General features: G+C 35.5%; 1 protein-coding gene across 4 annotated transcripts in view; it reads left to right on the top strand.

Annotated features, from left to right (window-relative positions):
• Window positions 1-22,664, top strand: part of LOC123548943 (pyruvate dehydrogenase phosphatase regulatory subunit, mitochondrial-like) — a 58,156-nt gene that overhangs the window by 9,396 nt on the left and 26,096 nt on the right. For 2 of the 4 annotated variants that reach the window (XM_045336606.2, XM_045336604.2), the window contains exons 2-15: window positions 3,880-4,049; window positions 5,639-5,791; window positions 6,406-6,539; window positions 8,362-8,443; window positions 8,660-8,741; window positions 9,166-9,247; window positions 11,729-11,850; window positions 12,640-12,754; window positions 13,101-13,262; window positions 13,574-13,698; window positions 14,154-14,349; window positions 16,404-16,559; window positions 17,741-17,889; window positions 18,739-18,887. In XM_045336606.2, coding sequence (XP_045192541.1) covers window positions 3,931-4,049; window positions 5,639-5,791; window positions 6,406-6,539; window positions 8,362-8,443; window positions 8,660-8,741; window positions 9,166-9,247; window positions 11,729-11,850; window positions 12,640-12,754; window positions 13,101-13,262; window positions 13,574-13,698; window positions 14,154-14,349; window positions 16,404-16,559; window positions 17,741-17,889; window positions 18,739-18,887 — 1,826 coding nt within the window. In that variant the 5' untranslated portion in view covers window positions 3,880-3,930. Of the gene's footprint in view, window positions 1-3,327; window positions 3,425-3,458; window positions 3,557-3,879; window positions 4,050-5,638; window positions 5,792-6,405; window positions 6,540-8,361; window positions 8,444-8,659; window positions 8,742-9,165; window positions 9,248-11,728; window positions 11,851-12,639; window positions 12,755-13,100; window positions 13,263-13,573; window positions 13,699-14,153; window positions 14,350-16,403; window positions 16,560-17,740; window positions 17,890-18,738; window positions 18,888-22,664 lie in introns of those variants that run through there. The other 2 variants (XM_053545867.1, XM_053545868.1) reach the window with 2 other exon arrangements.

The following is a 22,664-nucleotide window of genomic DNA, read 5'->3' as shown; positions in this document are numbered from 1 at the left end:
TCTTGCCTGAAATGGCCCAGTTTGGAAAATAAAGATATTCTGTTCTATTCGTTGCACCGGCGAATGTAAAGGCTGTATTATACAGTATGAAAACACTGTGTCAACGTTGCTGGTTGAAGTTCAATTTAATGATTTTCTTAGAAAAAAAAATTGATTGTTTTATTTTTTAAAATGCGTGTGACCTGTGATAGTAGGTGTGTGAGCGTGATCTAGGGCCAAAATGAGTGTGACGCGCAATGCGGGTGTCTTTACATGTATGAATTATGCAAAGCTATATGTTTGCAAAACAGTAAAATTATCTATGTTATGTCCAATTTAAAACAGAATTTAGGAGAAAAGTATTTATTAGTTACTGAGGTATTGAAGTTCATCTGCTTTTCGGACTTTAAGGAGATGTCACGGCTGACATAGTTTAGCATTATTACAATACACAGTCGGTATTGAAATTGTGTTTCCAATACATGTGCTCATTAGATAAATCCTCAATATCTATGTGAAAATAAGGGATGTGTTTTGTATGATTGCAACACTGTGAGTTGCTCTAATTACTGACAAATGACTGAAACAATAGGAATTCGTATGAGAGATGGATAGACAAAACGACAGTGAGGTAACAATATATTCTTCTATTGTTTTAATGTACGAGTTGTAAGCTACAATAAAGAATACCCATTTTATGAAAATCAAACTGGAAGTTAGAAATAACAGAAAAAAATTAATTAGGTCATGAGTCATCATATACCTGTCAAAATTTGTCATTAGTTTTCACGAGCTGTCAAAATTACTTTTATCTCTCTATTCTGCAAATGCATTGTTTTTGAAAGTATCTTGGACGGATATTGTAGTGTGTAACTTACTTTACATTCCACATTAATATTTGTGCTTGAAATTGCTTTATTGAGCTCACCGACGTCACATATGAATGTCTATTGTTTTAGTTTACTGTCTGTTATAAAGGTATCAAATCTCAATATTAAGATATAAGAATTGTTCCTTTCTGGTAGACAATGGAAACTATTTGGTTGAATCATATAACAGTTTTTGGAAAGAACTGAATATTCTTTGGTTTTTTGTTATTCGCCAGAAATTCAAAAAGTGACATCACCTTAAGCCATGTCATTTTTTGAATTACTAAGAAAATGTAGATACTGTACTGTATTTTGTGGTATTTTCCTTAAAACACTGAGTTCCGTTGCGTGCTTTATTCTCCTATTAAGCATAATTAAGTGTACAAATTATTTTTAAAAAAAATTCATGTATAAATATGTGTTTTTGTTGGCTTTAACTTAACATAAAAATGCATGGGGTGGTGGATGAATATCTGTAGACAAGTTGTCTGTTTTTTTAAAATTATTACAGAGGACAGCTTTGAGATCAAATGTATGAGTAGAAATTTGTAATGTTTGTTGACACATGTACTTTAAATACATATGATGAGTCTATTTGTCTATTTCAACTCAGTGTCAAGGTTTCCACTATCTATAGGTAAATACTATGCCCCAACGATAACTTGATATTTACAAACATGACTATAAATAGATTAAAATGGAACATAGGGAATTCAACATTTTTCTAACATGTTACAATCTAATTATGTCTAGATTTTGTACCAGTTGCAAGTTAGCTCAGTGGTAAAGCATACAGTCCGTGTTAAATAGATCTTTTGCCGTGTGGGTTCGAAACTCAGCATCGACATTAATCTTTTTTCTCTTAAAGATTTAGATTCCGTCATGAACTTTGTGACAACACAGCTGAGAAGTATCTTAAGCCGATATGGCAGATCAGAAAAGTTTACCATTATATCAAAAATGATATTGACTAAATGCATGCATTTAAGCCATGCAAATAATAATAATACTATTGTTTTATATTAGGTCATACATACAAATACAAACTATCAAAGAAAGAAACAAAAATACGGGAATAAAAATGAAAACGAAAAGAAAAAAAACAGAAAAAGACAAAAAATGAAAAAACCCTCATGAAGGTTCGAACCCACAAAATGATTTACTTATAATATTCAATTGTTATCTGCAGTTTACCCGACTGAGCTATGTTTCCATATAATAATAGTATATTTAAGATGAAAGAAATACTAATATTTACTTAGAAGGTAATGTGTAAGCATTATGATTATGGATTGGTATTTCATCGGTTATCATGAAATAGAATCGTCCTCGCTTTTCGGCGGGAATCTTGTTATCATTGGGGATTAGTATAGCTTAATCTTTGCACTGTTTACAAACAAGGAAATTAAATTTTATTGTCTGATTCAAAATGACTGTCATGACAAGGGCCATTTATTCATTAAAACTTTCAGGGGTATAATCTAAATAAAAAGCACATGACTCGGTAGCATCTAGCCCTATAAATGTATATGGTCTGCACTCTTCACTATATGGTCAACCTGTTTTTTTTTCAATTTATTCAATCTGCATGGATACATACAGCCTTGGAGTAAAAAGTAATTTTGAATCTGACTATAGGTGATTGACCTAGTTTTGATAGCTAGTGCTACTGTTCCCAAGATATAGGTCCTTCTGGTTGCATGGAGTGTTCAGAAATGCTTTCATTATATGAGCAGCACCATGAGAAAACCAACAAAGTGCATTTGCAACCAGCATGGATCCAGACCAGCCTGCGCATCTGCGCAGTCTGGTCAAGATCCATGCTGTTCGCTTTCAAAGCCTATTGCAAATAGAGAAATCGTTAGCCAACTGCATTGATCCTGACCAGACTGCGCGGATGCGCAGGCTGGTCTGGATCCATGCTGGTCGCAAACGCACTATGTTGGTTTTCTCATGGTGTGGCTCATATAACTGAGTGCCAGTGCCTAAATAAAAAAGCATTGTCATTCAATTTATTGGTCTGTTACTCTGCAGCTACTCTGAATTGCCTGACTCTTTAAATTACCTCTTTTAGGTTTGTTGATGACCATTTCCTTACAATAAAGAAGAGCTTAGAGATTAAAAGTATCCTAAAAGCCATGGATGCAAATATATAAACCATAATATGCTTTCTGTAGCTCCATAATCCATTGGTACTTTTAACATGGCACCTCATAAAAAATTTCTAATAGCTGGACATTATAAACTGTACATAATTTATTATGTTATAATGTTTTCAAAAACTGACATTCAGGGCAATACACAGTGCTGGAGAAATGCTATGGAATTTTCATTTTGTACTGCCACCGCAATAGACGTTGGATACAGTATAGGCTTGAAACTTTGCATGTTTATAGTTTGCATGACCCAAAATCCAATGCATATTCCCTACACTGATATTATGTTGACAGGTAAAATTGATATCTGGTTCAAATCTTGATAAATATAGGTTACTACTGGGGTAATCTCACCTAGATATATCTGGTCTGGACTGACTCTCGACTAAGACAAATCTACCTTTCTTTCCAGCTTAATGTGTTTGTATTTCTTTTTGTTTTGTTTTATTTATTCTCAAATGCTTATGTGTATTTTTTATGCAATTTGTTAGAAATAAATGTCATACTAGTAGTAATTTCAGAAGGGGAAGCTTTAATATATCTGGATATTAAGTATTATTGCATGTGGATTTAATTGAATGCATGCTGTCAGAAGCATTAATGCATATTACTTTATAAGTGTTTCTTACTAATTGCTATTTTTTGCTCATTTTTGTGTTGCAACATAACAATTAATTGTAATTATGCATCTGCTGCTATGAGATTTGAAATATGTTTATCATTCATTCCAATTCTTTTATGACATTTTGCAAATTTAGTTGTGGTAACAACTTTCTGGAAGATGAATTCGATATAAAATTCATCTGGATGGATATTCTATTTACTGTTAATAATCATGTAAAAATTATGTAAAAACTTTTTTTTTTATTCTCCAGGTAATGGCAGACAGGTGAAGGGTGTAATTCAGTGGACACTAGGAAATCAGGATGACAGTTTGGCACCGCCTTCTTAGTGGTTCCCTACACAACAGACTGTGTCATGTTTCCAAATTAACCAGAAATGGTGGACTGGGTCTCTCCTGGAGCTGTCTGCAGAAAATTTACAGGTTTGTTATGTTTTCACCTGTTTTTATACGCCCGACTCTGAAAGAGCGGGGTGTGTTATGTGAAACACTCGTGGCAGGTGACAGGCGGGTGGGCGGTCGGCATCCAAAAGCATGTCTGCTCTCTAAGTTGAACAGTTTTCATCCTATCTTCATCAAACTGGGTGACAATGTTTGTGGGCATAATATCTCGGCCAAGTTCGATAACCAGCAAAATCGCCCCAGGCACTCTTGGATTAAGCCCGTGAATTACTTGAAAAACTGCGAATTTAGCCATGTCTGCTCTCTAAGTCAAACAGTTTTCATCCAATCTTCACCAAACTTGGTGACAATATTTGTGGGCATAATATCTCGGCCAAGTTTGATAACCAGCCAAATTGCCCTAGGCACTGGGATTATGGCCCTTGAATTACTCGAAATCTGCGAATTTAGCCTTGTCCGCTCTCTAAGTCGAACAGTTTTCATCTGATCTTCACCAAACTTGCAGATAATGTTTGTGGGCATAATATCTTGGCCAAGTTCGATAACCAGCCAAATCACCCCTGCCACTTTCGGATTATGGCCCTTGAATTAGGCCAAGTTTGATAATGGGCGTATTTTGTGACAGTCTGCCACTCTTGTTTTTTCCATAACAAGAAGCAAAAATAAAATTGTTGTCTCTGGTGTTTACTGCCAATTTATCCTTGTGTCTATTTCACTTCCATTTGTCTATACCTGGAATGAATGGAGCCTTAATTGTTCAGAGATTTATGCTTAAGCTCATACATACTGGTAAAGGTGTTGCTATTTCATGCCTGCTATAGGCGATATATTTAATTATATATTTATTATTATATGTATGTAAATAGCTATTTGTAGTTATTTTGTGTTAAGCGGGAAGTACTTTTACTTTGGGCCTGTATTTATCAATATTTTAAGTCTAAAATTTTCACTTGGAATTGAAAATTGTAAACAATCATAATTGTTGTTGAAACTTAGAACAAGGATATTCTTATACCTATAAAATTGATTTACAATTGTTTGGAAGCATATATGCATTAATTTATAAAAGAATTGCAGCAACTTTAAATTTCAGATATTTAAAGCAAAGTTTTCATGAGGATAGTGAAATAGAAAATTAGTAATACATTTTTGTATTTTTTTAAAGATTTGATTTCATAAACAAACAAAAGTCTAGTCTCTATTATGTTGTTGTTGTTTAACATTTAACACTTATGGCATAAAATAAAAAATTTTGATCAGTTGCAGTATTTCTGTCAATATAATGGGAGTTTAAATAGTTAAGAATGAAAGTAAAAAATAGAGGGATTACAGTTGCATCTTAAAATATTGATAATCAGTCCAGGGATGATTTAATTTAAGGACCATATCTCTCATCTAGTTTTCCTGTGCTGCATGCTGTTCTCACAGAAGAGGCACAAGAACTTCAGTGTTCAGAAGACTGTGATATTAATTAAAAGGTTAGAAAAGGTCTTCTGTTACTGGAAGCTCTTCTGAGGTGGAAAATGAAACAAGATTGAATAGATTAGTTAATAAAATTGAAGTAATGTATGCATGCAGTATTTATAAGTTTGTTCTTGTTTAATCTTCAGGGAGAGACAGTATTCAACACTCGCTACTGAAGAAGTGAGCCTACCAACCCAGGCGAGAGTTGTGGTATGTGGTGGCGGTGTGATTGGTACGTCAGTGGCGTATCATCTCTCATTGAGGGGCTGGAATGATGTTGTTCTTCTGGAACAGGGGCAGTAAGTTATTGTTTGCTTTTAATCTTTTACCTTGAGAATGAACAAAGAAGGTGAGAGTACTGATATTTCTAGAGCTGCAGGGCCTGGAGCAGAGTACCGTAGGTAAGTCATATTGTTACGATGTGGTTGTAGGTTTCACACTGTCAGTATGGAATAAGATTTATCTCTTAGAATATCAGATGAGTGGTTGTGAGCTGTTTTTCACTTACTAACTCTTAATAACTAAATTTTACAAAAAAAAGTTACTTCATTTTGATCCAAGTTTGTTTAAATTTGGACACAAGCTACCTCGAAAGCTGTACTCTTTGCAATTAAAAAAAAAAATGCAAAAAAGTTTGATCAGGAATCATGTTAGTAAAAATTGTAGTTCAATTATATTGCTTGTTTCAAAATTGTAAGTAACTGTTTGTATTCATGCACATACCAATAACCTCTGAAAATATATTTTGAAAAAGATTCAGGGTATACTATGGTGCTGGGATATGATAATTCATGTGGATATTTTATTATCAAGCTTTAGGCACTTGTGCTGTGATCCATGATTCCTGTTGAATAATTGGACTAGTCTTGTTGAAGTTTTTATCATATTTTGCTGTCATTGTTTATGATCACAGGTTAGGTTGTGGTACAACCTGGCACTCTGTGGGTCTGGTTGCTGTAGGAAAGGATGATCCAGAGATGATGAAGCTGCTGCAGTACAGTAGGAACCTGTACGAGGGGTTTGAGCATGAGGAGGATGGTGGTATAGGTAGGTTCTTACATGTTACTGGTACTTGATGGGAAATAAGTAGGAAGGAATACAAATTGTTTCTACATTTGGGTTTTTTAGCTCACCTGAGCACGAAGTCCTCAAGGTGAGCTTTTGTGATCACTATATGTCTGTCGTCCGTTGTCAACAATTTGACTGTTAATACTCTAGAGGTCACAATTTTGGCCCAATCTTAATGAAACTTGGTCAGAATGTTACCCACAATAAAATCTTGGAAGAATTTGATACTGGGTTATCTGGGATCAAAAACTGGGTCACCAGGTCAAATCAAAGGGAAAGCTTGTTAACACTCTAGAGGCCACATTTATGACAATATCTCTATGAAACTTGGTCAGAATGTTAATCTTGATGATCTTTAGGTCATGTTGAAATCTGGGTCATGTGGGGTCAAGAACTAGGTCACCAGGTCAAAAGATCAAAGGAAAAGCTTGTTAACACTCTAGAGGCCACATTTATGACTGTATCTTCATTAAACTTAGAATGTTAATCTTGATGATATTAAGGTCAATTTCCAATCTTGGTCATATGGGGTTGAAAACTAGGTCACAAGGTCAAATCAAATGTAAAGCTTGTTAACACTCTAGAGACCAATTTTAAGTTTGAAACTCATCAGAATTGATCAGAATGTTTGTCTTGATGACCTCTAGGTCAAGTTCTAATCTGGGTCATGTGGGGTCAAAAACTAGGTCACCAGGTCAAATCAAAGGAAAAGCTTGTTAACACTCTAGAGGTCACAATTTTGCCCCAATCTTAATGAAACTTGGTTAGAATGTAAACCTCAATGAAATCTTGGACAAGTTTGATATTGGGTCATCTGGGATCAAAAACTAGGTGACCAGGTCAAATCAAAGGAAAAGCTGGTTAACACTTTGGAGACCACATTTATGACCATATCTTAATGAAACTTGGTCAGATTGTTAACCTTATTGATCTTAAGGTCGTGTTCTAATCTGGGTCAGGTGGGGTCAGAAACTAAGTCACCAGGTCAAATCAAAGGTAAATTTGTTAATAATCTAGAGGCCACATTTATGACTATATCTTCATGAAACTTGGTCAGAATGTTAATTTTGATGATCTTTAGGTCAGGTTCCAATCTTGGTCAGGTGGGGTCAAAAACTAGGTCACCAGTTCAAATCAAAGGTAAAGCTTGTTAATACTCTAGAGATGTAAGTTTAAGTTTAAAACTCAAGAGAATTGATCAGAATGTTTGTCTTGATCCCCCTTCACAATTGCCCTCACCCTGAAATATACTTATTTCACAAAGACTTATTTCAGAACTAACCTCAAGACTTTCAGCTTAGATAGTTTGTTAAAATCATGTCCCTAAAATCAAATGATCTGTTACTGGTTTTAAAAAGACATCATTTACAACCTTGGTCTGTGACAAGTATGCAATAATCATAAATGGAATAAAAGACACAAACATCAGAAATGAAACCACTGCTATCGTACCTTTCCAATTTAAAACAGCATCCTGATTTTTTGGAGGGCTAGAATAACACTTCTATAAAACTCTAGAAGTCACATTTTCTACTTGATCTTCATAAAACTTTGTCAAAATGTTTGTCTCTGTGAAATCAAGGCCAACTTGGATTCTAACTTATCAGGGGTTAGAATTAGGTCAGGTGAGCGATACAGGGCCTTCAGGGCCCTCTTGTTTATGATACATACTGAAATGTTGGTGGTTTTATGGAATCCAAGGAATCGTTCGCAAGTGAAATTAAGTGATTTCACAGTTAGTGCTTTATTGTTGAACTCAGGAAACCAAGTTTGCCTGTATTATTACTGGACTATGTTTTAGGTTGGAAGAAAGTTGGGAGTATTGAGGTGGCTCAGACCAAAGACAGGTTGATTTCCCTGAAGAGGAAGATTGCTATGTTACAGTAGGTACATGTTATCATTTAGATCTGTCATCAAAATAATTAAAAGACAACCCAATTGATGAAGAGGCCTATTTATTGTTGTTATTTTAGGGCAGTTAATTAACAGAGAGATCTATTTAATGTTGTTATTTCCAGAGACAATTTAGGAAAAGGCCTATTTGATATTGTTTTTCCTGTACAGTGAATGGCAAGGCCAATTTAATATTGTTATTTTAGGACAGTTAATGAAGAAGCCCATTTAATGCTGCCAAAGGATGTCAAGGAAATGTGTCCACACATTAAGTACACAGACCTTCAGGTACTCTTGATTAATAGTTTTATATTTCACATTGTCCAGTATACAACTGAAACTCAGTATCTCGAATTCCGAGTGATCAAGCATTTTACTTCAAGATAACCGAAACTCAAGTTAAAATGATATTTTGTGCATATGTTTCCGGGACAGGACTTGAAAATGTCTTCGAGATGGCCAGAATTTAGAGATAAGGGAGTTCAAGTATCTTGAGTTACTACTGCATATAGTTTTCAAATGTGGCTGATGGTTTTCTATCTTAGATTTTATCCTCCAGTGTAAAATTGATCACCTGTAATATTTTCTTTCTCTTGGATGTATAGTTGCCTGAGAAAACCTGTTGATTACCCATAATTTAGATGTGTTTTGAAAACAGCTTTAAAATGTTATTTAGAACAGAGTTGTATATATGATACACTTTATATTTCAGGGTGCTTTATGGATGCCCAATGATGGTGTATGTACAGCCACTGATCTTGTGTCCATATTTGCCAGGAAAGCTAAACAAAATGGTACTGCAATTTATACTTAGCAGTAATACTCTCTTGTTTTTTGCCAATTACCAAATCACTAGTGAAAATGTCTTTTTTTTATAAATGTAAACTTATTTAAACTCTACAGTTTATTAAGTAAGGATGGGTTAGATAGGAATATAGAACTCTCCTTATATTGAAGGTACTAATTATGCCCCACTTTTACGTGAGGGCATTTAGCTTTGCTGCTGTCCAAACATCTATTTCCCGAAATCTTGAGTGTCTTGTAAGTCCAACTCCTCCCACACTTTTTGTTAGCCTGATTGGCTTCTAACTTTCACAAATGAACAAGCTTGATGAGTAGGTGACCATAAAGGAAGAAGCTTTTGCTCTGACTATTTTTAGCTCACATGTCACAAAGTGACAATGTGAGCTTTTGTGATCGCGCAGCGTCCGTCGTCCGTCCGTCAGTCCGTGCGTAAACTTTTGCTTGTGACCACTCTAGAGGTCACATTTTTCATGGGATCTTTATGAAAGTTGGTCAGAATGTTCATCTTGATGATATTTAGGTCAAGTTCGAAACTGGGTCACCTGCGATCAAAAACTAGGTCAGTAGGTCTAAAAATAGAAAAACCTTGTGACCTCTCTAGAGGCCATACTTTTCAGTGGATCTTCATGAAAGTTAGTCAGAATGTTCATCTTGATGATATCTAGGTCAAGTTTGAAACTGGGTCATGTGCCTTCAAAAACTAGGTCAGTAGGTCAAATAATAAAAAAAACCTTGTGACCTCTCTAGAGGCCATATTTTTCAAGGGATCTGTATGAAAGTTGGTCTGAATGTCCATCTTGATGATATCTAGGTCAAGTTCGAAACTGGGTCACGTGCGTTCCAAAACTAGGTCAGTAGGTCTAAAAATAGAAAAACCTTGTGACCTCTCTAGAGGCCATACTTTTCAATGGATCTTCATGAGAGTTAGTCAGAATGTTCAACTTGATGATATCTAGATCAAGTTTGAAACTAGGTCACGTGCCGTCAAAAACTAGGTCAGTAGGTCAAATAATAAAAAAACTTTGTGACCTCTCTAGAGGCCATATTTTTCATGGGATCTGTATGAAAGTTGATCTGAATGTCCATCTTGATGATACCTAGGTCAAGTTCAAAACTAGGTTAACTGCGATCAAAAACTAGGTCAGTAGGTCTAAAAATAGAAAAACCTTGTGACCTCTCTAGAGGCCATACTTTTGAATGAATCTTCATGAAAATTGGTCAGAATGTTCAACTTGATGATTTCTAGGTCAGGTTCAAAACTAGGTCACGTGCTTCAAAAACTAGGTCAGTAGGTCAAATAATATAAAAAACCTTGTGACCTCTCTAGAGGCCATATTTTTCATGGGATCTGTATAAAAGTTGGTCTGAATGTTCATCTTGGTGATATCTAGGTCAAGTTCGAAACTGAGTCCACTGCAGTCAAAAATTAGGTCAGTAGATCTAAAAATAGTAAAACCTTTTGACCTCTCTAGAGGCCATATTTTTCAATGGATCTTCATGAAAATTGGTCTGAATGTTCACCTTGATGATATCTAGGTCAAGTTCGAAACTGGGTCACGTGCATTCAAAAACTAGGTCATTAGTCAAATAATAGAAAAGCCTTGTGATCTCTCTAGAGGCCATATTTTTCATGAGATCTTCATGAAAATTGGTGAGAATGTTCATCTTGATGATATCTAGGTCAAGTTCAAAACTGGGTCACTTGAGCTCAAAAACTAGGTCACTGTGTCAAATAATAGAAAAAAACGACGTCATACTCAGTTCAAAACTGGGCATGTGGGGATAGGTGAGCGATTCAGGACCATCATGGTCCTCTTGTTACTACAGTTATGGCCCTTTGATATAATTGCTATATAGAATATGGAGAAAAAGTCCAGCTCCTCAATCACGATTGTAAGGATATGCTTGAAAGTTTCACAGATGAAGGACCTTGATGTGAAGATGACCATGAATAATGAACTCTTTTCTGTGGCTATTTTTACTAAAAGTATGGTCCTTTCTTAATTTCACAAAATAGGCCATAATGAAGAAATTAGGTGTGTTCAACTTCTCATCCACTTTTTGAAGGAATAAATTCAAGTTGCTCAGGTGCACAACCTTATCTGAATATGACCATAAAGGATGGCACAGTATGTAGGGGTATCCTTGTCATGTGAATTCTAGTTTTATCTGAGTTAATGCTATCCATGCTTGAAACGTATTAACTGAAAACATTACTGGAATTACTTGCAGAAGTAAATTTGATTTGATATTATTCTTTATGATGGTTGTTACCATTACGGTAGCTGTTTTGAGGTGTAGATTTTTTGAGAAATTTATGAAAACTCCTATCATTTACTCTCAATTTTACAACATGTTAAAGTTTATTATATTAATTCAAATCTATATAAACTTTGTTTGCTTTATAAAGCAGATATGTGACATAAAGAAATAGTCTGCCCAGAATGCAATATATTCCATGTTGTTTGAAGGTGTAAAGATTGCGGAGGGTGTATCAGTGAACAAAGTGTTAACCAAGGATGATACCGTGGCTGCTGTAGAGACAAGCCACGGAACTATTCAGTGTGAATATTTCATCAACTGTGCTGGCCAGGTAATTTATTGTATATTTACAAATTTTTTGCTTAAAATACATCAGGAATATGTAACTCTTTATTCAACTCCCATTAGATACGGAAAGACATTCAATGGATTAACTACTTGCTTTAGTTGTGACATTCAACATGATGTCAGAAATGACATAAAAATGGCGCCTGGACATTCCTTGCATCAAAAGGTTCACCATTTTAAATTAGTTTTCAGTCTTATTTGCCTGAAATTATGGTTGGGTTATGCTGATACAACACTAGAATTAGGTATATTATGTATATAACAAAAGGGTCATTTGAGCAGTATCATGATCTGTAATTATGCATTCAGCTCTCCTGCACTGTGCCAGGCCTGATCACACTCACTGCAAGTGCCGTGTGGGCTCCAGGCCTTTCAAAATCCGCCCAAGCTGAATACAACATGTGCAGATCGAGGTACTGTTGTAATAACGCTGTTGTACATGTATGTTCTATATTTTACTAAATTAATATTTGTATCATTAAGAACAGCGGATTCAAGTCAAACCGAAAAGGCTGAAGACATGGAAAAAAGAACTGAGAACCTATTTTTAAAACTTTAAGTGTAAGCAAGACCTTGTGCAAGCCAAACATGGCTAAACAGTTTGATTCCCATATGGAGCAAGTTTCCTGTTCCAAGAATTTGATAGTTGTCAAGAGAACACTGGAAATTTTCAAAGCAGGATGACATTTTTGTTCGGTATTGGTAAACATTATGTTATAAAAGAATCTGCACTACTTTATTACAATGATTTTTGTTTGAAATGCATCTATAGTGGTCGAGGGAGTTGGGAAAGAAGACAATCCCAAAGGTTCGAGTTCCAGTACATTCCTGTGAACATTTTTATATAGTCACCCAGCCTATATCTGGAATGGATAATAATTTGCCAGGTAAATAATTTTGCATATTTCAGCACATACCTATACTTTCTTTGAAATTAAGGTATACAGTAATAGGCCAGGGGCCAGTTAGGCCCACTGTGCACCCCTCCCCCCCGCCTCCCATGACATGTGAAAATTTGTTGGGTATGGTAAGCTGTATCGGGACAGGGCCTATAACCTTTAATTTTATGTTTTGAATAAAAGTTGTTCTGTATGGTAATAAACAGCATTATGCCAGACTTCTCAGGTGGGGAGGCTTTTTCATGTAGTAGTAGAAAATGAACTTAACATGAACGGAATTAATTATTAATGCAACATTAAAATTGCATTGACATCAGAAATTGTTATGTTACAGTTATCCGAGATCCTGATGGTCATTGTTATTTCCGTGAATGGAATGGTGGTGTAATGGCAGGAGGGTTTGAACCCCCAGAGCATGGCGGAAAACCAGTCTTCCATAAGGGCATCCCACCAAAGTTTGAATTCCAGTTACTGCCTGAAGACTGGGACCAGTTCCGTAAGTTAATAATTTATCATTTGACTTGTTCATAAGTTGGCATTGACCCCAGTTCTTGCACTACATTTTACATAGGGGCCTATGTGGCCAAGTGGTTCAGGTCACTGACCTTGAACTACTTACTGCTTTCGGCTTCTGGTTCAGAATCCTACTTGGGATTCTTCCAGTTGCAGGTCTGAGCCAGTTAGCTTGTTTAAGGCTGGTTATTTTTTTCATCACTAAATGCTTTTTTAATCTGCATTTAACTCTGGCTTCTACTGGTATAATACAATAATGTATATTTAATATGACATTGAATTTTTATACTTAAGATGTGTTATTGGAGGGAATTTTGAATCGCATGCCACAGTTGAATGATGCACAAATTAGGCAACTGACTAACGGACCTGAAAGCTTCACTCCTGACCAGAACTGGATTCTTGGAGAGTCATCCGAGGTAAAAACCTCTGCTGAATTATTCCTGTATAAAATTTACCTGTTTTTGTTTGCTTGTAACCTGTAAGAGTTAAATATTTTGCTTTTAAAGTGATAATTAATAATTTTTAGAACAGAATTATGTAAGTGGAAAATTTGATGTAAATTTCCTATAATTTTGTTTATATTTTCAACACTATTACACAATGTATGCTTTTTGAAATACCTATGAACTTTAAAATTGTTTTCCGATTTTGCTGTCAGGCCAAAGAGAGATGAAGTCCCATTAATACTTGAGCAGTGTGGAAAAATCTATTGAAAGTTTGCAATATGTTACATGATTGAAGTTTGCACTCCTCTCAAATACTTGATTTGTCTTTAAACATATGAAGCATATATAGAGAGAAAATAATGTTCTGATAAAGCTGTAATGATGTATTGTACAATGTTAATTAATTTGAACTTCTCATTTTAAAGGTATATAATTACTACGTAGCTGCTGGGATGCATTCTAGAGGTATTCAAGGTGCTGGTGGAGTTGGAAAATACCTGTCTGAACTGATTATTGATGGTTATGGAAGTCTCGCCAACTTGTGGCCATGTGATATACAGAGATTTGTACCACATCATAGCAACAAAAAGTTCCTTAGAGACAGAGTCAAAGAAACAATTGGTATGGAAGAAAGTCCCCCTTTCATAAATATATTTGTCAAATGCAAGCAGTGCAGCTTGGTGTAATTGCCACCGTCAACACAACTGTGTTGAAAAGTTGTCAGTTTCTTTAGTAAAACTTACTGTCTTAGTTTAAAAGTGAACCTAATTTGCACTTGTATTGACTGCGGTCAGTACTTCCAAGACAACTGAAGGCTTCCGTGGCTGAATGGTCTGGGTCACTGACTTCACATCACTTGCACTTCAGTACTTTTGGTTTTAAACCTGTAAGATTCTTTAGTCTTCTTTGTCAGGAAGCCATCCAGCTGCCATATGGAAGGTTGTTGGTTCTGCCTATAGATGCATACCCATGCCTAAGATAATTATTATGATCAGGGCTCCGGAAATTTTGAGAACTCAATCGGTCCGAAACGAAAATCATGACCCCACCCACCGCATTACCAATATACCATATTTGCAAAACGTGATAGAGTAAAGAAATAAGCATGTCATGCATTAAGAATGATTTACCGGTCACCGCGAGTTACCATACAATGAAGACAGTTATTCAGTGTTATAATTTTTATGTGATAGTTACTTTGTTTAAATTTCGATGTTTTTCTGAGAAAATATTTGCAGGGAGCCGAGGTATTGACACCTAACTAGTCTAAAAGCCAACGCACGTGACCGGTACCGTATTCACGGCAGATACTTTGTGATGTTTCCTCATTCTTTGACGGAATTTTATAAAATACAATGCGTCAAAGTGACATATTCTCTGCCAAACATCCTCAGTTTTTTAAGAATACTCTGTCTAAGAATACTCTGTCGTGGACCGAATGTGTACGTTATGTGAACGCTGAGATCGAATTTCCTGCATGTGTAGTACCAAAAGGTCACAGGGGTTGGTCACGGATATTTCATTTCACTGGCGTTGTACTTTTATAAAGTTATATGTTCACTTCTGATGTAAACAAAATTTCATTTTGAAATGTTAAAAAAGACTGATTTGCCATTCCGGTTTTCTTTATCATTCGTGTTGACCAGTCCATTTTTTCTTCTTCTTTTTTTTTTGTACAGTCGATCAGGTTGCAAAGTGGCCGTTGCAAATTTCTATACTTATTTCAAAAGGAGGCCCAACAAATGAATCATGTAATTTTTTCAAATCAAGTAATTATAAAATCTATTTATATCGGTTTCCCGTGTGATGTCTCATTAAATGCAGTGACCATTTTTTTTTTTTTTTTCACACGTGATTTAATCATAGCCTTTTGAAATAAACCATCCGTCGGATTCTAAATAAAAGAAGTGGATCCCCGTCGAAAGCATTTGGATCCAGTCAGAAACATTTGGAAACCAGTCAAAAAATCCTTAATACATTGCAGTCATCTGTCTGCAAACATTAAAGGATGTGCTGCGCGAGCACTGATTGCGTCACGTGCTAATTACGGACCAATTATCAAGGTGAAATCAGACCGTTTGACACATTTATTGATTATCTGAGGGTGCTACCAACAATTTCCTGCTTGGCAGGTGGTCGTGTATTGAGATTTTAGACCGAAATTTATACTTTTCTCCATTTTAACGGGACCGATTTTTTTCATTTTTTCACTTCACGAATCGGTCTGAAAAGTCAAAAATCTGTCCAAAACTGACAAACCGGCAAATTTCCGGAGTCCTGATTATGATTATAGGGGAACTTTGGGTTGTTCTCCACCATCAAAAGCTTGAAATGTGGCTATATAACTTAACTTGTTTTGGTGTGACTAAACCCCACAAAGCAACAAACAAGATGACTGTTCTGTCCTTTACGGTGCTTGGTACTAGTATCAGCAAAGCAACAGTGAAAAGAAAATAGATATATTGACCTGCATGTTTTGAATATTTTATTGGAAATTTAAAGACTTTGAGATTTCACGCCAGTGTTCTTTTCTATATAAATGTTTAAGGTGAATAAAGTTCTTTAACTTGAATGCAGTTCTCATCTGTTTGACATCAGATTTTTGAATCCAAGTATTAATTTTACATCTCCAAGATTTGAAATCATTAAATCTTGTTCATGTTTTTTTTTTGCAGCATTATATCACCTAAAGTATTCCTACAATCAGTTTTCGAGTGGAAGAAACCTGCGTACATCACCCATACATACACAGCTAAAAGTTTATGGAGCAAAGTTTGGAGAAACTAATGCCTATGAGAGGGCAATGTGGTTTATGCCAGATAGTGATGAAGGTAAAACTGTTTTAAATACCTAGTTCAATACCTGGGAAAAAATGTTGTTTGCAGACCAGTCTCTGATGTGGGTTCGAGCCTCGCTTGGGGCGTTGAATTCTTAATATGAGGAAACCATCCAGCTGGCTTGCGGAAGGCCGGTGGTTCTACCCAGGTGCCCCCTCATGATGAAATAATGCATGGACTGGCACCTGGGGTCTTCCTCTACCATCAAAGCTGGAAAGTCGCCATATGACCTATAACTGTGCTGGTGTGATGTTAAATGAAAAAAAAAAAAGATTATATAATCAGAAAAATTTAAAACATTGCCTTTATTTTATGCATTTTTATTCCCTAAATGGACATTTTTATTTTTTATTGCATACTTAGAATTAAAAATTTTACCAATATCGGCATTGGTCAGTGTTTCTAAATGGCTTGATTTAAGCTTGAAACTTGTGAATAGCATGTTTTTGCACTCTTGATTTACAACTGAGTGCTAAATGGTTGTAACTTATATGAAATATAAGTCCACCCAGTCAGCTGATTTAGAAAGAGAGCAAAACTAGGAACCTTGAGTTTGCAAGTGTAATCCAAATAGACAGAATGTTAGAAGACTGTTTGTGTTAAGTTATTTCGTCCTCCACTGCTGAACCATGTGAAGAAGATTGTAAGTTGCCTAAGAGGAACTAGTCAGTATTTTAACTGAATTGTTTTGTAACCGATTGTTTTCACATGACAGAAATATTAATAATAAATGGTTTAAGAGCAGTTCAGGTGAACAAACATATTTGACATAAAGGAAATACAACTGTTTAGCACTAATGTCCTTGTTATGTTTCTCAATACATGTACTATTTCTAGCAAGTCCACTTAGCTCTGCATGTAGAGCACAGATTTACAGATTGTGGGGGTCATGAGTTTGATCCCCAGGCAAGCGTATGTTCTTGATGACTATTTGGTGAAAAGGCATTGTGTCAGATGTCATTTTTTCATCTACCATGATTCATGTGGAAAAAGATGGCAGTTACTAGCGGAGAACAGGATAGTGCTAGTACATAATCGAGGAACACTGGTTAGGTTAACTGCCCATAACTACATAACCGAAATATTGTTGAAAAACAGCACTAAACCCAAGAAAAAACAGACAAAACCACACCTGCCAGTTGTTTTTTAAAATGGATTTTCTTCCCTCATTTCAGATGTTGACGAGTATATTGAAGCAAGTGAAATGGCTAAAGGAACATTTGGGAAACCTGGTTGGTTCAATGCTGTAAAGCTAGAATACCAGGCATGTAAGGAACGTGTATGTCTAGTCGATATGTCGTCTTTCACCAAGATAGAAATAAAGGTATTTATTCTAACCATATTCTGTTAGTTTAATGATTAAGCATCAAACATCAGTCTTTGCTAAGCACCTGTAGCCTAGTTATAGAGAGTCTGGTGTGGGAGGTTGTGGTTGCTCCCTGGCTGTGGCATACCAGAGATATGGAAAATGGTACTAGTAACTTCCTTGCTTGGTGCTCAGTATTTAGAGGATTGTACTAGGACCAGTCAGCCTGGTGTCAGTATAATGTTACTGGGTGGGGTATCATGTCACATTTCTGTGGTTTGATATTCCTCAGATGTAGCATTGTTAAGTTGTGCAATTCCCTCACTGCTACAAGTAGACAATGTTGTTTATATGACTGAAAAATTGTTGAAAAAGGTACTAAACCTGAACACACACGCACACTCAATCACTTAGTCTTTGCTGGTAATTGTTTCATTTTTGAGAGAACAAAGGAATGTTTTTATTGCATTTCTTCTTGGTGTATTTAGTATTTTTTAGGGTCTAATGGCTTTGTTGTCACCTCAGTCCAAAAAATTAAATGAAAAAAGTAGAAATCTCGTTCATGTTATCTTTACAATTTGTAATCCATGTAATCAGGTTTCCATGAAATACTTAATAGACGTTTTAGCCCGAACCATATAAATTGTATAACAAAGAAATTAGATGAACTTTGGTTTGAAGCAGATTAACATTCATGAATATTTCAAAATTTCCGAGTAGCATTATTCCCAAATATTAGAGGGAATAAAACCATCTGCAAATATTTCCTTATCTACAGAATATAAAAATATATTTATTTAAAAAAACAACAACTGAAAAGTATTCTTGGTGTGTTTTGAATGTAATACATGTCTTATACTTTTTCAGTCTAAGGGAACAGAGGCACTGGAGTTTCTACAGTACATGTGCAGTAACGATATAGGGCAGGACATCGGCACTGTTATACATACCGGAATGCTCAACAAGCAAGGAGGCTACGAAAATGACTGTAGTATCGTCCCACTTCGAGATAACACGTATGTTACATTTCACTCACTGTAACTTGCTGTAACTTACTGTAAATACTTAAATTACAAAATTTTGACATACTGTGAAATCTTTAATTTCGTGGGCATGAAATTTCTTGTTTTTGGCCAGAATGGCAAGTTCATAGGTATTATAATTCACGGATTTAAATTTTTGAACAAAAAAAAAAAAACAAATAGTAGTTTCACTTGTGCATTGGGATTTAACTTCGTGGAATGACACAAACACGAAATCTCTGAAAATAAGTCTCCCACGAATAATTATGATTTCACATTATGAAGTTTTTTTGAAGTGTGACAATTTGATTGATGGCCTGGAGAACTAAGTTTTAATTGCAATTAACACTTTGTCTTCATGACTTAACAGTAATATGGGAGATAACATTGACATTTTAAAATACTTAACCTGGTAAAAATTTGGGATATGTAGATATGCTGAACTTTCATACTTTTTCCCACTGGTGTAGTTTGCTAAGTTTCATTTTTAATTATCAGAAATTAAGTATGCTGTCGCTTAAGTTACTTCATACTGATGTTATATATTAACTAATTGGAATTTGCAGAAAAATGACACGGTAAATAAAATCACCAGTATAGGTAAATTTGAAGCTATTTAAAACATGATTTGCAACTAATTTATGGTAACAATTCATTTTGTTTTTGTGCTGTAAAGTTTCAGTTCACATGAGCACAAACTGCTCAGGGTGAACTATTGTGATCACTCACTGTCTGTCATCACTTTTCTTCAAACGACATCTCCTCTGAAACGGTGTGGTAGAAGTTGATGAAATTTGGCCATGGTTTTTTTCCATAGTCTTTGAAACGGTTCGGCTTGGTTGCACATAGGGGCTGCCAAAGTTAAAAATGAAAAATCCTCAAACGCCATCTCCTCCTAAATCAGTAGTCCGACTTCGAAACAATTTCACACAAATGGTCCTTATGTCACCATCTACCAAGATTTTTTTATGATTATTCTGATTCATAAAAAAAATATGGCCACCAGAGGGCATGGTCACTGTTTCTTATATGCATATAGTGGAAACTTTAAGTCTCCTTGCCAAAAACAGCAGGCTCAGTAGAGGAAATTTTCAAAATTGCCTTGTCAGAAACTGCTGACCTGATTTTAAAATAATTATATACAAATGTTTCTTGGGTAACCCTTTACAAAAATTGTATAGAAATTATGCTGTTTCTTCATAAAACATGGCGGCCAGGGGTTGTGGTCATATTTCCCTGTATGTATGTAACTATGGGACAAACTGACCAAAATCTCAAAATCGCTCTTGCCATTGCTCCAAGCTGATTCCAGAACTGCATAAAAACCTGCTTTCTCTTGCTGAAGTCTTCAGATGGCCATTTTGGTTTGGTACTTTTTGTCTCAAAACAGCCGCTGATTGATTATTTTACACGTTGATTTTGGTCAGTTGTCCCGTTTTCCAGCCAAACTAAAGCAGACACGGGCAGATGCTGTGTGATCAGAGGTACACATTGATATAAGGACTTGCAACATACAAAAGACTTATTACAAAAAATTGTAACAAAATACTAATTTTCTACTTGAATTGACGCTTTGTTGACAAAAACTGCTTGGCGCAATACCTACGGCGTGACGTCAAAGACCACGTGATTGTACACCGTGATAAAAGTCTTCTTTTTTGATATTGCCTTTTAGCATCCTAGTATCCTACGTCATCATTCCATCAGCCTCTTACCCCATCAATTTTAAAATATTCTTATCTGAAAACACTGCCACTACTTCAAAATAATTTCACAGACATTTTCCTTGCATAACCATCTACCAGAACTGTTCAAGCAAGCGATGTAACTCAGGTGAGCGATCTAAGGCCATCATGGTCCTCTTGTCGTTATTATTGCACTAATATTTCTGATATTGAAGATGAAGCTGTCTCAAATTCAGTTCTGCATGTTTTCTCCTCTTGAATTTCATGTGCTAGATAAACTTGGTAGCTTTAAACTGATTTTGAGTTTTATAAATCAATTTACTGTGAAATCATTTAATTTTAAGGGCATTAGATTTCATGGTTTTGGCCAAAAACAACTATTTTGTGGGAATATAAATCCATGGATTTCAGATTTTTAGATAGAGTAAATTGGAAATGGGAATAAATTTTTCATTATTATATGGATTGGTAAAAACAATAGATTTACAAAATTGAATCCTACGTGAAAATTGATCTTACAGTAGACATTGAATTTTATAATAAAGGGAGGCCATTGAGTATTGGCAGATTGGGAGACAAGCTGAACTTTTACAATAGTTGGACATGTAAAGCAGTTTTACTTTTTTAAATGTGAAATGTATTCCTCTGTTTGAAGATGAGATGGGGTATATTGTTTTGCTATTGTTGGCTGGTCTGTTTGTCTTTGCCATTTGGTTTACAGCCAATAATGAGGTAATCATTGAGCATAGGGCTATCAGACTTCATACGATGATTGTCGGAGAATATTAAGAAGATGACTCCTGTATTATTGGGAGTCAGTATATAAAAGGTGAAGGTTAAAGTGACCTGAAGTTTGACAATGTTTTTTCCAGACAGTTACTGCAGAACACTTAAGCCTAAGACTGATGACTAAGTGAAGTATTTAGACAACCCCTTTTGTTTTAGGGGTCCATAGGTAAAAGGTCAGTAACTTTGGGGTCAGCAAGTTATAGGTCATGGTCACACTATACTCAAAACATTAAATTACAAACTCATTTACCTCAGTACAGACTTGTGTGGGGGAGCATATGTGTTTTACAAACAATTGTTACAGCAGTAATTCAGCATGTTTTTAGAGAAAAAAAATATATCTAAATTGTAATAAATATAGTTGATGTATTTCTGAAAGTAAAGCAAACATTATGGATTATCTTGTGAATATTTGGAGAACTGTATAATACTAACATGTGATAACAGACTGCCTACTAAAAATACAGATATCAGTAATGTTATACTAAGTTAATATATAAACTGAAGATAAGTACTGGAAGAAAGACATGTGCAAGTTTGATGTATGGTGCTTGATGGTCACCATAAGATTAATATGTCATAGGTGTATGACCTGCTGTAGTTGTAACTGCTTATTTTGGCAACATCATAAGCAATGGTGTTTCAGATGTTGGCAGTATGTTGCAATTACGGTTGTATCACACAAAAAAATGTTTGTCATATGTTGGAAGTATGATGTAGCTATGGTAACTTCATAAGCAAAGTTGAACCATATGTTGATGATATGTTGTAGTTATGGTTAAATCATGAGCAATGGCAATGGATGTCGTTATGTTGGCAGTGTGATGTAGTTATGGTTACATCATGAGCAGTGGAGTGTCGTTATGTTGGCAGTGTGATGTAGTTATGGTTACATCATGAGCAGTGGAGTGTCGTTATGTTGGCAGTGTGATGTAGTTATGGTTACATCATGAGCAGTGGAGTGTCGTTATGTTGGCAGTGTGATGTAGTTATGGTTACATCATGAGCAGTGGAGTGTCGTTATGTTGGCAGTGTGATGTAGTTATGGTTACATCATGAGCAGTGGAGTGTCGTTATGTTGGCAGTGTGATGTAGTTATGGTTACATCATGAGCAGTGGAGTGTCGTTATGTTGGCAGTGTGATGTAGTTATTGTTTCATCATGAGCAGTGGAGTGTCGTTATGTTGGCAGTGTGATGTAGTTATGATTACATCATGAGCAGTGGAGTGTCGTTATGTTGGCAGTGTGATGTAGTTATGATTACATCATGAGCAGTGGAGTGTCGTTATGTTGGCAG

The sequence above is a fragment of the Mercenaria mercenaria genome, chromosome 6 (genome assembly GCF_021730395.1).
Source record: "Mercenaria mercenaria strain notata chromosome 6, MADL_Memer_1, whole genome shotgun sequence".
NCBI classification, from domain to species: Eukaryota; Metazoa; Mollusca; class Bivalvia; order Venerida; family Veneridae; genus Mercenaria; species Mercenaria mercenaria.
The sequence above is the reverse complement of the archived record's forward strand: the minus strand, read 5'-3'. Positions and strand labels throughout refer to the sequence as shown.